Below are 14,457 nucleotides of genomic sequence, written 5' to 3' on the forward strand. Positions count from 1 at the left end.
GATTCATCTACTCGAAGAAAAAAAAACCTCCACCCCCCCATGCCGACATATAAACGTGCACTCATAGACATATACAAACATTATCTACTCGACGAAATCATAAATACACCCCCCCATCCCTCTCCTCTTACCAATCCCTCTTCAATCCCTCTCCCCCCTGATACCGCCACGATCCCATCCCACCCATCGCCACGACCGTCATAAAAACACTAATCAAAATCCAAACCAGCCAACTCAAATACGGCCCATGCTGCACTGTATCCAGGGGACTATTCGACGCCGCTCTTCGATCAATCTTCGCTTTGGCCCAGGGAATCCTATGTTCCTGGCCCAGCCCCGCGAGAATCTGTTCTGTTACGATTTTCGCACCAGCAAGCACAATGGGGACGCCTGTTCCGGGATGCGTGCTCGCACCCACAAAGTAGAGGTTGTTGATGCTTGAGTGTTTTGTTTTGGGGCGGAAACTCAGGACGTTGAAGAAGGAGTGGCTGAGGCCTAGGATGGCGCCGCGATCGAGGTTGAAGCGCGTCTTCCAGGTGGGAGGGGTGTTGATTACTTCGTCGACGATGTGGGGTGCGAGGTTGATTTTCAGGCGGGCTTCCATGGTGCGGAGGATGGTGTCGCGGGCGGATGCGACCATCGAGTCCCAGTCTTGTGTGAGACCCGCGGTATGCTTGGAGCCTTTGTGAGCGTTTGTGCTGGAGTCTTGGAGGTGGCCGACTGGCACAAGGACGACGATGGAGTCGCAACCTGGAGGTGCAGCGGAGGGGTCTACGCGCGAGGGCACGTTGACGTAGAAGCTGGGTTGATCGGGGATGAGGTGCTTTTTGAAGATGCTGTCGAAACTGTCGCGATATTCCTCGGCGAGGAAGATGTTGTGTGCGCTGAGTTCGGGGAATTGGCGGTCTAGTGCCCAGTAGAAGGATATGCTTGAGCAGGAGGCTTCGCGTTTGAGGAGAGAGCGCGACATGGAAGATGCGGGGAGGAGGTGGTTGTATGCGTAGGTTAGGTCGGCGTTGCAGACGACTATGTCTGCTGTTAGGGGTGCTTTGCTTTTGTCTTCGAATTCGATGCCTGTTGCGCGCTTTCCCTCTTCTGATAGTGTAATTTTGCTGATAGGACTGTCGAACATGTATTCGACGCCTAGACGTTGACCTACATCCACAAGTTTCTCAATCACCTGGAAAAGTCAGCATGTTGATATCTCGTCTGGTACAGTACCCGTACCTTGTGGAAACCACCAATTGGATACCAGATACCCTCCGCTAGCTCGGTATACTGCAACAAACTGTACGTCCCCGGCGCATCAAACGGACTCATACCCATGTACATACTCGCAAACGTGAATACTCTCCTCAGCCTCTCTGTCCAAAAGTACTTGCTCGCCCGGTACCAGATGCTCTCAAACGGATGCAGCTCAATCAGGTGCGCCAAAAAGTCCAACCGCGCCATACTCAGCAACGAGTAAAAGTTTCTCCTTAGGACATAAATGACTGAAACCTCATAGTGGCGATGGCTCTCCTGCAGAAAAGATAGATAGCGCTCAAACCCCGCCGTGCCCTCAAACCGCTCAATCTCTTCTTTCATGACGGAAATATCCGTCGACAGCGTAAACGCTGTATCATCATGAAAATGCACCTTGTAATTCGGATCGCATTTAACCAGCTTCACCCCTTCTCCCTCGAGCGAAGTCCCCAGATCCTCAAACGTCTCGTGGAAAAAGCGAGGTAGAAGCAGTAAGCTCGGGCCCTGGTCGAATCTCTGTTTTTTTGGGGTTATTACTTATCAGCTTTTTTTGTTCAATTCCGTTCAATTGAGTTCGTTCTCGCCCAATTGGTTATAATAATTGGAAAATGAGGAAAAACATACATATCCTCGACGGTGAATCAAACTGCAGCGTCCACCGGAAAACTCATTCTTCTCTACAACCGTAACTTTGCAGCCTGCAGCGGCCAGACGCGCGGCGAGGGCTACACCGCCAGCTCCCGCGCCGACGATAACAACGCTCGGGCCTGTCGCGTTCGCTGCCTTGTAGTCTCCCATCTCTTATTACTGTTTAATTCTTTTTCTTGTAGTTCAATGGGGGTATTTCCAGTGGATAGAGTATGTTCGTCTTGCAGACCGACAACGAATGAACTGGGATTTGCGAAGGGCGTTGGGTAAAAGAAAGAAATCGTTGCAGCGCGTGTATGTAGAGGAAGGAACGATAGTCGCGCCACAATCATTTGTTTCCCGCTCGGGTATTCCTGGATCGCTTCACCAAGTCATGACGTATACACAAAATCAATAACAACAGCTAGTCATGTATGCAGGCATTCGTTTCGGCATTGCGCTTTTGGCATGTGGAAATGCTTATTGTTGTTGGATTGAACGGAGGGGGCCGTGCCAAAGAAAGCGTGGTTGCGCTTGTTGGGTGAATGCCGGACGCATGCACATGGTTCAATTGGGTATGGAGCTGCAGTCTGGCTACACAAACCGTTATAGCTTGGTATATGTAGACTACAACCCTTGCGATAAGACTTTCCCAAAATAAACCTCCCAGCGCGACCACATCTTGAGTATCGCAGCAACCGTTATCAAAACAGCTTGCAATTGCAAAAGCCGTGGCGTGATTGACCTCGGCCACCACGGATGCCGGTGAGATGGCACCCCGCGCGTGGTCACAAGGTTTCGCAGCTAACTAACGACTTGATGAGACTTGGCAGCCAAGGAACATGGCGATTGCAAGAAACCACACGCGGTACACCGAGCTGTCAGATCTGGGCGGATATGTCGAGTCATGACCACATTACATTAGAATTACACAATATATACACAACTAATTGTCTCCACCGTAAATGCTAAGAACATCGGTCGAGTTCTTATACTCTGGCTCGCAGAATTCCGTGAAGCCACCAAAGCGTGTCTTCTTCTCTTGGATAAAGTCTTCAAACGCGGCCTTTGAGCAGCTCTCCCCTGGTCCATCCCCGCAAGCCAATTGCTGCGGATCCTTGTTCACGAGTACCCGGAAGTACTCGCCTGCATCGAAACCGTAGCTGTCACACGTCATCTTCTCGATGGCAAAGTTGGACAGGAAAGGCAGGATCCCTGAGGAGCGCCAGACTCGGCCCTGGTTCGGCCTGTCAAGAGGCATTGTGGCGCTCGGGTTGTTGACCCCGGTGTAAGCGCTGTTGTTGAACAAGCCCATTGCTACAGCGACCGTGGGAGGTAGCTCGCGGTGGGTGAAGGAGACGTAAAGATCTTGGTCGGCGTCGTCGGCGAGCAGCACGTTGGCAGAAGCGTTGAGCCAGGGGAATCCCAGAGTGCCAGCGAGCTGCTCGCTGGCATATCCGGTGTTGTAAAAGTACATGATGTCGTTCATGTACTCGAAAGAAAGCCATTCATCTTGAGAGAAGAGGTCCAGAGAGCAGAAAGGAGATGAGCCACGGATAACGGTTTCATAGCCGCACAGCTGCTGCATGCCGACAATGTCGCTAGCTGTGAAGTTAAAGTTGGGCGCATAATCATTCAGACGGCCGATGATGGGCTTGGTGTATTTCTTCTGGTATTCCTGGAAATGGAATTAGTCATGATCATATAGTTTGCGATGCTGTACATACCGACGACTGATCGCTACCATAAGAAGAGCTGTACTTTGGGCAGCCCTTGTAGGGAGTTAGAGAATCGGCACCACGGGCAGCATCCTCGCGCACAGGGACGAGCTTTGTGCCGTTACTATCAGCGACAAGGCCGTCGATAAAGGAAGAAGTGCTGAGCTCTGTCCTCTCTGCTGTCGACGTCCACACGCTCTTAGGGTCCTTGAAGGATGGGTATCGCAGCCGAACATCAACACCCAGCTTGTACGACTCAAGCCGGCCAATGGACGTCAGGTCCTCGAGCTCCTCGTCCGTAATAGGCGATTGCCATCTGGCGAGAAATTCCAGCGGGCCCGCGCTGCGCCAGTTGGCCGTCGTGTTCTTTAGCTTGTCGGTAAAAGGCTCAATGTACTCCTCGTAATCGAAGTCGTTTGCGTAAATGGCAGCATGGCGGATCAGGTATGACGCACGCGTAACATTGCATCCCTGGGGTGGTTTTGGGTCGCCCTGAGGATCCTCAAAGTAGGGTGCAATGCCAGCCAGATGGCGCAAAGGATCAAAGGAGGATGAGGACGAGGAGCCTGCGGATACGGCTAGCGCGTTGGCAGCGACGAGGAGGGACACAAGAGCCGACTGCATGGTGAAAGTGTGGCTGCGGTGCGAGCCGTACCTGGGCAAACAGGTGAGGCTGGTGCCCTTTTAATACTACGCGAAACCGCGTAACATGTCATTGCGATGTTGATCGCGTTCAAAACTTGGCAGTGAAATTTGTTGTACTAATTGCCTGACTTGCATACAATGACGATGTTTCCCAGGCACGGTCCGCGAGAGTGGGGATGAGCTGGGGCCCACAAGATCAGCTATGAAGTCACTGTTGGACAGGGCTCTCGGGTAAGTTGTGTGTCGGGTAGAATCACGTACAGCCATGGCCTGATTGGTGTCAAACGCGTCCAATGTTTATTTAGAGAAACAGTCGGTAATGCCACATGTAACATTTTTGATGGTTGGTGGACGTGGTACCTTTTATCACGTGCAAGCCTCCAACACAGCACCACTTCATTGACCTCCGTCGTGACTCCACATTTTGGATCTCATCCTAATATCACCTCAAACCAAGTCTTGCACTTGTTCAAAAAACAAAAACAAACAAACAATAACAACATGTACGCTGACAAAGTTAGTACGTGGCTAGCACCCTGCTGCTCAAGCCCCAACCCCACAACTACGTCAGCCACGTCTCGACCGCCCCACGCACTGCCACTCTCCTGTTTCTTCACGCATGCAAGATCGATCTTGAAGTAGAAAGACAACGATATTGATATTCGCCTCTACCAGCACAAAGCTAGGAGCACCAAAAAGCACCACAACCTCAAGAAGAAAACTCTCTCTCTCCCTCCCTCATACTATGTAAAAAACACACACACTACTCACACAACCCTTCCACTCACCAACCTATTTACATTCCACCCGACCTCCGCTGGAGCGACCGCACCTTCTGCTCAAGAACATGACAATCATTCTCCTTGCGATGCAAATCCCTCATGAGCGCCTCCTTCTCACTCCTTAACGCTTGCATCTTCCCCCCCACATTCTCCCGATAATTAGCATGTTCCTCCATCAGATTCTCCAGCCTCTGAAAATCCCATGAAGTCGGGGCTGCACCCGCACCTGCACCCGCACCTCCTCGTAACCGCTGAAGCTCGGCTTCCTGAGAGCGAATCTTGGCCTCGAGATCCGTCACGGTGCCCTTCCAGGCCTGATGCGCCGTCGTGCGGTTGAGATGGTCGATGCCGCCGTTCTGCGAGGCGCCGAGTTGCTCGACGAGATCCGAGTTGCGCTTTTCGAGCTCGAGCGCGCGCTGCTCGAGCGCGGCGATCTTGGCTGCAGTAAAAAGGTCTGTAGTGTCGCGCCTCTCGAGAAAGCTGGACATGCGAGGGCGGTTGGGGCTGATGCGGCCGGCGGGTGATTGTGCTTGGAGACGTTCTAGCTCTCGTGTCTTTTCGGCGAGCTTGCTGCGCACGATTTGAACGTTGAGAAGGTCTTCGTCGCGGAGTTTTTGCGTGGCTTCCAATTCGCGGCGGGCTTTGGCGAGCATGCCCTATGGTTTTGTTAGCAAGTAGGTAAGGATAGGGTTTCAGATGATGAACTTACTCGGATCTTGATGTTGTTCTCGACGTCTTCGTCTCGGAGGCTCCAGATGGCTTCGTGGCGCTTCCACCAGACCTTCTTCTCTTCTTCAAGCGCTTTCAGACGGTTCTTCATCTCCAGGAACTCCTCGGGGGTGACTGATGCAACAGGGTTGGCTTGTTCAATGTGAATGAGCTTGGACATGAGGGCCGCGAGCTGCGACTCGAGAGGACCAGGAACGTGTGGGACTGGGGGAGGGGGCGCAGGCTTCTCATTCTCGATGCTCATCTTGCTCATCTTAAGCACAGGAGGTGCTACTGGCTTCTTCAAAGAGTAGGTGTCGTCTTCCTCGCCGTCCAGCGTTGAGGATCTCGATGTGGCATCGTCGTCTACAGGTCGCTGCTGTAGCCTAGGCTGGTTGTGGAACTGCAGAGTTGTCGTTTGAGGAGGGGGAGGCACAACATGGGCCTGGACCTGGACTTGAGCCTGGGCCTGCATCTTCTGTGCCATGAGGTTGGCGGGAGATCCAGCTTGAGGCCTGTTCCACGCAAGCGGTGCTGGATTGTTCAACCTGGAAGGATAGTCTTGCTCATCATCGGAACCTAAGTCGGAGTAGGTGTCCGAATCGTAGTTCGGGGGTTCAGCCTGCAACTGAGGCATTTGTGGCATTTGCTGCTGCTGGGGCATCTGGGGCATCGAGTTCATTTTGGGCGAGTGTACTGACAACGGCCGGGTTGCAGATTGTACAGAGGCGATGGAAACAATGGAAGGTGTACGGTGAGGTGATGGCTTAGTGCGGTTTGGTGCCCACATATCGTGTCGGTATGAAAAAAAAAGGTAATAAAATATATATCGTCGAAAAGGGTTGTTTTTTTGGTCGAACGGTTGTGCAGTGGCCTCCCAGAAGCTGACTGCTATTTACAACGCGAGCAAAAAAAATAATAGAATCGAATTAACCAACGAAAAACAAAATACACACAAAAGACGAACCAGCGGAAAGCCGTTGAAAGAGCGGTTTGAACCTTTCAAAAATGTTCGTTGCCTTGCCCGTGGGTTTGAATATAATATGTAGTCTGGTTTGTTGCGCGCCGTGTTGTGAAACCAGGCTGAGACGTAGGGCACCCGTGCAGCCGGATATCTGTGACGGGGAACGGGGTGGAAACTACAAGATAGCCGCTAACATGGCAAGCCTGACATTAAATTTCCCAGATTGATCACCACGCCGAATGCGTATGCGCAAGCCTCAACCTTGGCCCTTTCCCATTGACTAGAGCGCGAACGGAAACAGAGAATTATAGTCGAGGGGGGGGGTGCGCGTTTGGTTCATAGGTGGCATAGTTGAGCTCCTTAAGCATCTAAACGCGTATGATTGCGCCTGCAACATTTATACACGCAGAATTCGCACGGAAAACAGGTTTGCATACCTACAATTGAATTGTTGATCCCCGTTGGAGATACCATACCGGCCAAAAGAAAGTCGCGCCGCTGTCAAAAGCAAAGTCAAGATCTGTACACCTATTGACGTTATCCCAAGGCGCAAGAAAAGGTGGCTAGTGCAACCTCAACCCTTCTTCCCCTCATGAGGCTGAAACCCCTCAAGCGTCACGCCCGTATCAACGCTCCTTTGCCGGCCCCCGCCCCAAAAAACGTGGAGTCCACCCTCATGCACCTGCTGCCTCAGCCAAGCATGCCAGGCACGACAAAAGAGATTGGGGATCAGCGCCGGGAGGCTTGGGTATAGCACTGCAAACTACATCTGTGTTTCTTTTTTACCTTTTCCTCGTCCTTTGCGATGCCGGGCGATGCGGAGATGCGGACGTATCGAGTAATAAGATCCTTGTTATGCGGTGTTGAGTCGGGGAAAAAGGAGAAGGGGAGGGTGTTGTGGGAAATGTGTTTGGTAGACAGCGTATGTAGACGGAAAAGCGGCATGTGTGGTTATCAGACAAGGGGGATTTCAAGGATGCGACTCGATGGAAGGATTTCTTTTGATCTTTTCAGATATCTCAAGGGTGTGAAGCGTCGATCGAAAAAAAGGAGATTCCTTCCATATGGATCTATGGGACAACTCAAACATCGTACCGGTCCGAACTGTCGTGGACGGGTGTATAGGTGAAGTAATCAAACTGCGCTACCTTCTCTGTGCCATTCATGTCCGATGCTGCGACGCCGACAAATGCGCCTGTAAAACTGCCATGTCTGTCAGAGGTTAGTCAATCTGTCTTTCATGTCTCTAGACTGAGTAAGGTAGATGAAAACTCACGCTTGATGACCACCACACTCGTCACTCAAAATCGACGCATCATACACCGGCCCAATATTCTTCAACTCTTTCTCGCCATCAAGTGCGTACTTGAACTGCAATCGCGGGCCTCTGATACTAAGTGCTAACCTGACTTTGCCCTCCTGCGGAATCGAAACAGGCTCGGGAAACGGCATCTTGAGATTTCCATCAGGCCACGAAGCTTCGGAGCTCATGAGTAGCAACTCGCGCTTGCCATCGGAATGCGCAGTAACGGTCAAGTAGAAGAAGTTGAAGCGGCAGTAGTACGCCGTTAGACCTGCAAACGTGCGCTCGTCGTCTGGCGCAAAGTCCACCACGGTCTCGGCATCGTAGGAGAAGTGCGTCTGACGGCGGGCGACAAGTGCTTGTTCGAACCAGGAGCCGATAGACTCTCGGCCCGTGAGCTGTAGCCCCGTTTTTGACAGGTGGAAGATGCGCTCGGGCTCGGGGGTGCGGAGCCATTGGAAATCCTTGTGGAGCGTGTCGGTACTGGTGAAGTCGTAATGTTGCGGGGACCAGTATGCAGTATCGTCGCGCTCTGCTGGTAGGTCCACGTAGAGAGATGGAACTGGTCCGTTCTTCACGTACAGCCAGTCGTCCTTGTCCCAGTAGGCTTCTTGGATCGCCGTCTCGCGTCCGAGCACACAGCGACGCGCTTGCGTAGTTGGGCGTCCTGTCAGATGTACAATGTACGTCCTGCCGTCTGGCGTGTCGACGATATCTCCGTGACCTGCTCGTTGCAGAGCAGCCAGCGGCGCATCTTTGGAGGTGATTATATGCTTTTGTGGATGCAGCTCATACGGACCCCATATATCACGCGATCGAGCAAGAGTGCAAGCATGGGTGTATGCGGTGCCTCCTTCTGCAGTCAAAAGGTAGTACCAGCCGTTTCTCTTGTATAGATGTGGTCCTTCTGGAAGACCTAGATCTGAACCAGGGAAGATTGTCTTCCGCGGCCCAACAAGTTTTTCGGTTTTCTCATCCCATTGTTGCATTCTGATGCCCTTGAATGCGGAACATGTAGCGTTAGCATTGTTTTCAGCGAGGACTTGTAAGTTTGGGCGAAAAACTGACAGAAAAGAATTGTGGACGCCTCCGATGGTCCTGGAGCATATTGATAAACCACTTCTTTCCATCGTCATCGTGGAACAGTGAGGGGTCAAATCCAGAAGAGTTGACATAGATGGGATCGGACCATGGGCCTTCGATCTTTTCGGCATGAACAATGTAGTTGGGATTGTCTTTGAATGAGCCATCCTTGCGCTTGACATCCGTGTATACAAGCCAGAATTTCTTGCCGTCATGGGTTAGGCAGGGGGCCCATACACCTTTTTAGATGTGTTACTCCAGACTCAATTAGGGGAGGAGTGAGAGGTTGAGTGGAAAGACGTACCACAGCTATCAGGGTCACCACGCATATCCAGCTGACTCTTTCTGGTCAACAGACGAGTAACGAGGTCCCAGTTGGCAAGGTCCTTGGAGTGGTGGATCTGTACGCCGGGAAACCATTCGAACGTCGAGGTAGCGATGTAGTACTAATACGACCAATTCGTTTAGTGCATGTCCTGGTATAATCCTGGAATGTATGTAGTCTTTGAACTGGATATCGCACTTACTGCACTATCTCGTTAGTTCATTGTGCTTCCCAAAGACTCAAATAAGAGATTAACATACCATCATCTCCAACCCTCAGTACCGACGGATCCGCATTGAACCCCGGCAGAATCGGATTCCTTACTAATGGCATCTTTGCTGGTATGCGAAAACGCTATATCTCGCTTTCTTTTTTCTTGAATGCAAAAGAGGACACCAGCTCTATTATCTATAGGTGAAACTAAGAAACAAATTAGCCGGGCCGGAATGGGGGCACGCGGTGCTGCTCTTTTGCCGGCGCCTGTTTTGTTAGCACGTTATCGACGGTTTGGGCGGCTGACCCCGCATACGTACGGGACACAGACGGGGCAACGTAAACACAGATCTCAAAAGGTTCTTGGCAATACAACATTCTTCATCTTCATTCGAAGACTCCCATGATACAGAGTGGATCTGGTAGTTGTCCTTCGGAATACCGCATAGAGGAGTCCGTATTTGGTAACCGTGGTGGGGTAAGGTGAAGGTGGGGCAAAAGCTCAAGGCGTACATATGTAACAAGTGTACTGTCTGAACAGCAAAGCCATGTGCCAATCGAAACATCTCATGAACCGTACGATGATGACGTGCACTTCAAAAGACTGGTTTACCGCATCTGCATTACATTATCAACATCGTAGCACCCACCAACCAAGGAAACCATTTGCGAAGACAGACTGGGTATCTTTGAAGGAATTGGTAAACCTGCAGCATGCGACTCGGGGGCCATTCCAACCATTTAACAGCTCAAAAGTCTACTTTGTATTTTGCTTGCCGAAAGTATGGCAGATTGACCACTTCAGTTGTAGCATATTGACGACAAGATGTGCTTAAACATCTACTTAAGCCTGGGCACTCGAGACACCTTGATTATTTTCTTCGGCTTCCTCCGAATCTTGCTGAGTGGGTGCGTGGTTTGACGTCTGGTCGGTAGTGGATGAAGCAACGACACCAGCAGGCAGAGAGAATCCCTCTCCTTCATCTGTGTCCAACTGCATCAGGAAAGTTTCCCAAATCTCGATGAGCTAGTGTAGTAATTAGCAGGGTCCAGTATTGACACAAAAGCCGAACATACCTCCTTTTGCGCTTCTACCGCACTTTCCAAGAATGTCTCCACTCCTGATTTGAAGTCTTCCACCTTTTCTCTCTCAAAGCGCTCTAGTTCACTGCGCATGAGTCGTCCCATGTCATCGAAGAGCAGTCTCGCTTGATGCACCTTGCGCTCGGCATCGGCAACGTCTGCGCTAAGTTGGTTCAAACGGTCTTGCTGTGATCTACCCTGTCTCAGAAGCTTATCCTGAGTTGCCTTTCGCTTCTGCAGCTCTTGCTCGGCAGAATGCCATGAATGGTAGGCTTTTTGTCGCTGCTGAAACGCAGTTTTCACCGAGCCAATCAAGCGAATATACTCGTCTATGACAATGCCCATAGTGAGAACATCCTGTTGGGCTTGACGTTCGTACAATTCACGGATACGGATCTGGATGTCGGATAGGCTGTCGAGGGGTCCAGACAGGGCAGGCGACAACTCGACAGCAGACAAGGAATGAAGGGAAGCCGAAAAATCACCACACGCTTCAGCTAGACCTTTTCGTTGGGAAACAACGGTGTCGGTTGCCTTAAGCAGAGCCTTGAGTTGAGCTTCGAGCGCATCGAGGTAGACTCTCCGGTCATGGAACCACTAGAACATCATCAGTACTGAATGAGTGCAGAAGGCTGGGCAAACGTACATCGTCATGTTCAATAAACTTGCCAGAGCTACTGCCAAGCATGGAGCCGAACATGCCCTTATTCTCTCCCAAACCGGGGTCCTTGCGTTCCTTGTTTTTGATGTCCATGTTGAAGGCCTCGCTCTCGAGGAACAGCTTCAGATCGCTATCATGTTGCAGCACAGGATGGGCAGCCGACTTGTTGAGCATGCGCTCCAGAGCAGCACGACGAGACTCGACAAAATCGGCGTCGAAGCGACCGACAGCTTGTTTTTCTGGGGGTGGAGGGATGATGACACCGGGGTTGTTGTTGTGCAGTTGGTTGTAGAGCCAGAGGAAGTCGCGGTAGCGGCGAGAGACGGTGAATTCAGGGTTACGGTAGCCTTTGGAGGTTGTCTTGGTCGTGACGGAGTACTCGGTGTGGGAGCTGGTGAGGTCGCCAACCTTATGCGGGTCGCCCACAGAGATTGAAAATGAGGGCTTCGCCGCCTGTTCGACGCTGACGCTGGGCTGTGTCTGGCGCTGGGGCGCGGGGTTGGATGGAGCCTGGACGGGTGGAGGCAGCCGTGCCCCTTGTGAGGCGCGCAGCTGGTCCTGGTCGTTGTCATCAAGGTCGACCGAGTCCATCATGCCGCGCAATGAAGAAGAAGCTGATGCTGCCCCTGTTGGTCGGCTACCGCGAGCAGCAGCCTCTTTCTGGGGCGGCGCTGGGGGAGCAACGGGCTCGAGGCCAGGCGACGGTGTTGGTGCTCCCAGAGGGCCCAGCGGATCTTCGACGGCCTCCAGCTTGGTCGACTGCACGCCATGGGGCCGCCGCCGGGGGCCACGGCCTGCAGGAGAGCGCGGTGCAGAGGCGGCTGAAGGGGCGGCATCGACGGTGAGAGTAGTTGTGGTTGTAGACGAGGCGTCTGGGGGGGCATCGTCGCTACCCAGCTGCTTGGAGGCACCGGGCGCAGGGCTGGATTGCGAGGGCACATCTAGAAAGCGTGTCAGTAAGATGCCACGGTTATGGGCAGGCGAAGGGGTATGTACCGCCCCAGGGAGAGTTTTCTGCGTCGCCCAGATCCATTGGCGCGGTGAGGAGATGTATGGGACGAGGGGCGGCGGTGGTGCGAGTTTGTGGTCGTATGGATGTAGTTGGATGGTGTCGCATCCGGCTATGACATATGTACAAGGCTCCACTAAGCACCAAATGGCCCGGCCCTCCCCTGCCTGTACTCTACCAACGTACATAAGTTCTCTACACCCGCGTTTGACACTAAAATTGTAATTGACCGAGATTCTATGTACTACTAGTACACCCAGAAATCCTGTTGCATCCCAGCTCTAATCATCCCAAATACCTGTTCCATCCCCTCACATATTGGATCCGCCCAGAGTCGCTTTCCCATGCTCGCAAGTATAGCAGACCTTTCCATCTTTCGAACCCAGCTTCATCGTCCCCATGGTCAGACCCATGCGCTTGCCCAGATGCACAACCCAGCTTTCCACAAAGACGGTTGAACCTACCGGCGCCGGCCTTACGTACGTGCAGTTGACTTTGGGTGTCAGTTAGCAAGATTCTGAGGAGGACTTGAAAAACAGAACGTGGTGCCAGAGCATTTCAGCTCCCATACACAATACAGCACTTACTGCCCGAATGTTAGCAAGAGTCGTCATCCGTTTGGCATTCAACAACCTACCGATTTCGTGAAACATTACCACCGTCCCAGAACCCTTCGCGCGCACACGGCAAAATAGTCAACGACGTCGCGATGTCAAAGACCAATGCTACCGCGCCTCCATGAAGATTGCCTCCGATGTTGCAAAGTTCCTCTGGCACCACGAAGCTGAAGACTGTGCGAGCATCATGCGGATTCTCACTAGACGGCGTATACGTGACTGATTCCAGCTTGAGTATCTTGGCTATAATGGCATCATGGCCCTATATCACCGCCCTGTTAGAGCCCCAGCTTAGGATTTTGGACAAGAGATAAACATACATTGTATTCAAAGCCATTAATCACGTCAAACTAGCGTTTCGCAACGGCCATGTCAGCAAGACATGGTATAGGCAGATAGAGACGGACAAACCCATTGCTTGACCTTGTCAGTAGGCGAATCAGAAAAGTCCCCCCCAAACCTGGGACCTTTCTTTTTTTCCGAATCACTCATGTTGTAAAGGAAAGGCTCTTGTGGAATATACGGGAAGGGAATTTGAGACGCCCCTAAAGAGGCGACCGGGGGTAGACATACATATGATACAGATAGACGGACCTCGGTATCTGTGAAATACGACGCTAAACCACTTTAGGCGTCAACATCAGAAATTCTGTGGAATAGTTTACGACTCGATTTGTCGTCTCCAATTCAGCGCATTAAGTCCACCTGCTCGCCGTCACAAATCAATACAGTCATGGATCCCTCCATAATCTTCCGCCAGCTCCTCCGCATGCCCGCCGCTCACCGCAATGCCCTCCTACAACCCACCCGCCCACATATGCGCGCATTCGCAGCCTACACACAACCCCTCCCCCAACCCCGCTACCTATCCGTTCCGCGCATCGTTCAGCCCAGTTTCTGGGCTTCGTTAACTCCAAAGCCATTCAAAACACGCTCTGAGACACCCCGCTCCAAAGAATGGAATCCCGCCACACCCTACATTATTCTCGGCCTCCTCGTCGGCAGCCAAGCCATCCAAATCTTATGGCTGAAACAAGAACGTAACCACGACTTGCGCAGGGCAGAAGCCAAGATAGGGATCTTGCGTGAGGTCATTGAGAGGGTACAGAGGGGCGAGAAGGTGGATGTTGAGGGGGCTTTGGGGACGAGTAATGCAGTGGAGGAGCGGGAGTGGAAACAGGGTGAGTTTTTCTCCTCATATTTTTGTCGATGTGGTATGGAAGACTGACGTATAGAATAGTCTTGAAAGACATACAAGATGAGGAGGCGCTATTTCAGAGCAAGAAGAAGAGAAGGGCCATGAGGGAGGCAGCGCTACAGGAAGAGGCTGCAGAGAAGAAGACGGGTCAAGAAAGTACAAAGAGTCAGGATGCCGCGAAGATGCAAGTGGAAAGTGTGGGTGGAGTTAAGTTCTACTGAAAAAAAGTGATATGGTACTCATCTGGTGAAAGAAAGAAGAAGAGGAAGAAAAGAC

At 51.9% G+C, this 14,457-nt stretch overlaps 7 protein-coding genes across 7 annotated transcripts; 1 reads left to right on the forward strand and 6 right to left on the reverse strand.

Annotated features, from left to right (window-relative positions):
* Window positions 1-127: 127 nt before the first annotated feature.
* On the reverse strand, window positions 128-2,043 carry COCMIDRAFT_88940 (uncharacterized protein; the record flags this gene model as incomplete). Its single annotated transcript, XM_007687443.1, has 3 exons — window positions 128-1,180; window positions 1,228-1,761; window positions 1,870-2,043. The coding sequence occupies 3 exons, from the start codon at window positions 2,041-2,043 to the stop codon at window positions 128-130; spliced, it is 1,761 nt and encodes a 586-aa protein (XP_007685633.1).
* Window positions 2,044-2,818: 775 nt separating this feature from the next.
* COCMIDRAFT_24302 (uncharacterized protein) lies at window positions 2,819-4,214 on the reverse strand (the record flags this gene model as incomplete). Its single annotated transcript, XM_007687380.1, has 2 exons — window positions 2,819-3,550; window positions 3,600-4,214. 2 exons carry the CDS (start codon window positions 4,212-4,214, stop codon window positions 2,819-2,821), a joined length of 1,347 nt encoding a protein of 448 aa, XP_007685570.1.
* An 817-nt stretch (window positions 4,215-5,031) lies between these two features.
* Window positions 5,032-6,515, reverse strand: COCMIDRAFT_88861 (uncharacterized protein; the record flags this gene model as incomplete). The annotated part of the gene is made up of 2 exons (XM_007687444.1): window positions 5,032-5,673; window positions 5,727-6,515. 2 exons carry the CDS (start codon window positions 6,513-6,515, stop codon window positions 5,032-5,034), a joined length of 1,431 nt encoding a protein of 476 aa, XP_007685634.1.
* Window positions 6,516-7,771: 1,256 nt separating this feature from the next.
* COCMIDRAFT_88923 (glycoside hydrolase family 43 protein) lies at window positions 7,772-9,733 on the reverse strand (the record flags this gene model as incomplete). The annotated part of the gene is made up of 6 exons (XM_007687445.1): window positions 7,772-7,901; window positions 7,966-8,990; window positions 9,061-9,314; window positions 9,380-9,521; window positions 9,587-9,597; window positions 9,661-9,733. The coding sequence occupies 6 exons, from the start codon at window positions 9,731-9,733 to the stop codon at window positions 7,772-7,774; spliced, it is 1,635 nt and encodes a 544-aa protein (XP_007685635.1).
* Window positions 9,734-10,457: 724 nt separating this feature from the next.
* Window positions 10,458-12,390, reverse strand: COCMIDRAFT_3222 (uncharacterized protein; the record flags this gene model as incomplete). The annotated part of the gene is made up of 4 exons (XM_007687370.1): window positions 10,458-10,640; window positions 10,691-11,293; window positions 11,343-12,298; window positions 12,354-12,390. The coding sequence occupies 4 exons, from the start codon at window positions 12,388-12,390 to the stop codon at window positions 10,458-10,460; spliced, it is 1,779 nt and encodes a 592-aa protein (XP_007685560.1).
* A 287-nt stretch (window positions 12,391-12,677) lies between these two features.
* On the reverse strand, window positions 12,678-13,475 carry COCMIDRAFT_34655 (uncharacterized protein; the record flags this gene model as incomplete). Its single annotated transcript, XM_007687398.1, has 4 exons — window positions 12,678-12,840; window positions 13,004-13,245; window positions 13,304-13,333; window positions 13,395-13,475. The coding sequence occupies 4 exons, from the start codon at window positions 13,473-13,475 to the stop codon at window positions 12,678-12,680; spliced, it is 516 nt and encodes a 171-aa protein (XP_007685588.1).
* Window positions 13,476-13,716: 241 nt separating this feature from the next.
* Window positions 13,717-14,402, forward strand: COCMIDRAFT_34656 (uncharacterized protein; the record flags this gene model as incomplete). The annotated part of the gene is made up of 2 exons (XM_007687399.1): window positions 13,717-14,164; window positions 14,224-14,402. The coding sequence occupies 2 exons, from the start codon at window positions 13,717-13,719 to the stop codon at window positions 14,400-14,402; spliced, it is 627 nt and encodes a 208-aa protein (XP_007685589.1).
* Between the last annotated feature and the right edge of the window lie 55 nt (window positions 14,403-14,457).

The sequence above is a fragment of the Bipolaris oryzae genome (genome assembly GCF_000523455.1).
Source record: "Bipolaris oryzae ATCC 44560 unplaced genomic scaffold scaffold_29, whole genome shotgun sequence".
Lineage (NCBI taxonomy): Eukaryota > Fungi > Ascomycota > Dothideomycetes > Pleosporales > Pleosporaceae > Bipolaris > Bipolaris oryzae.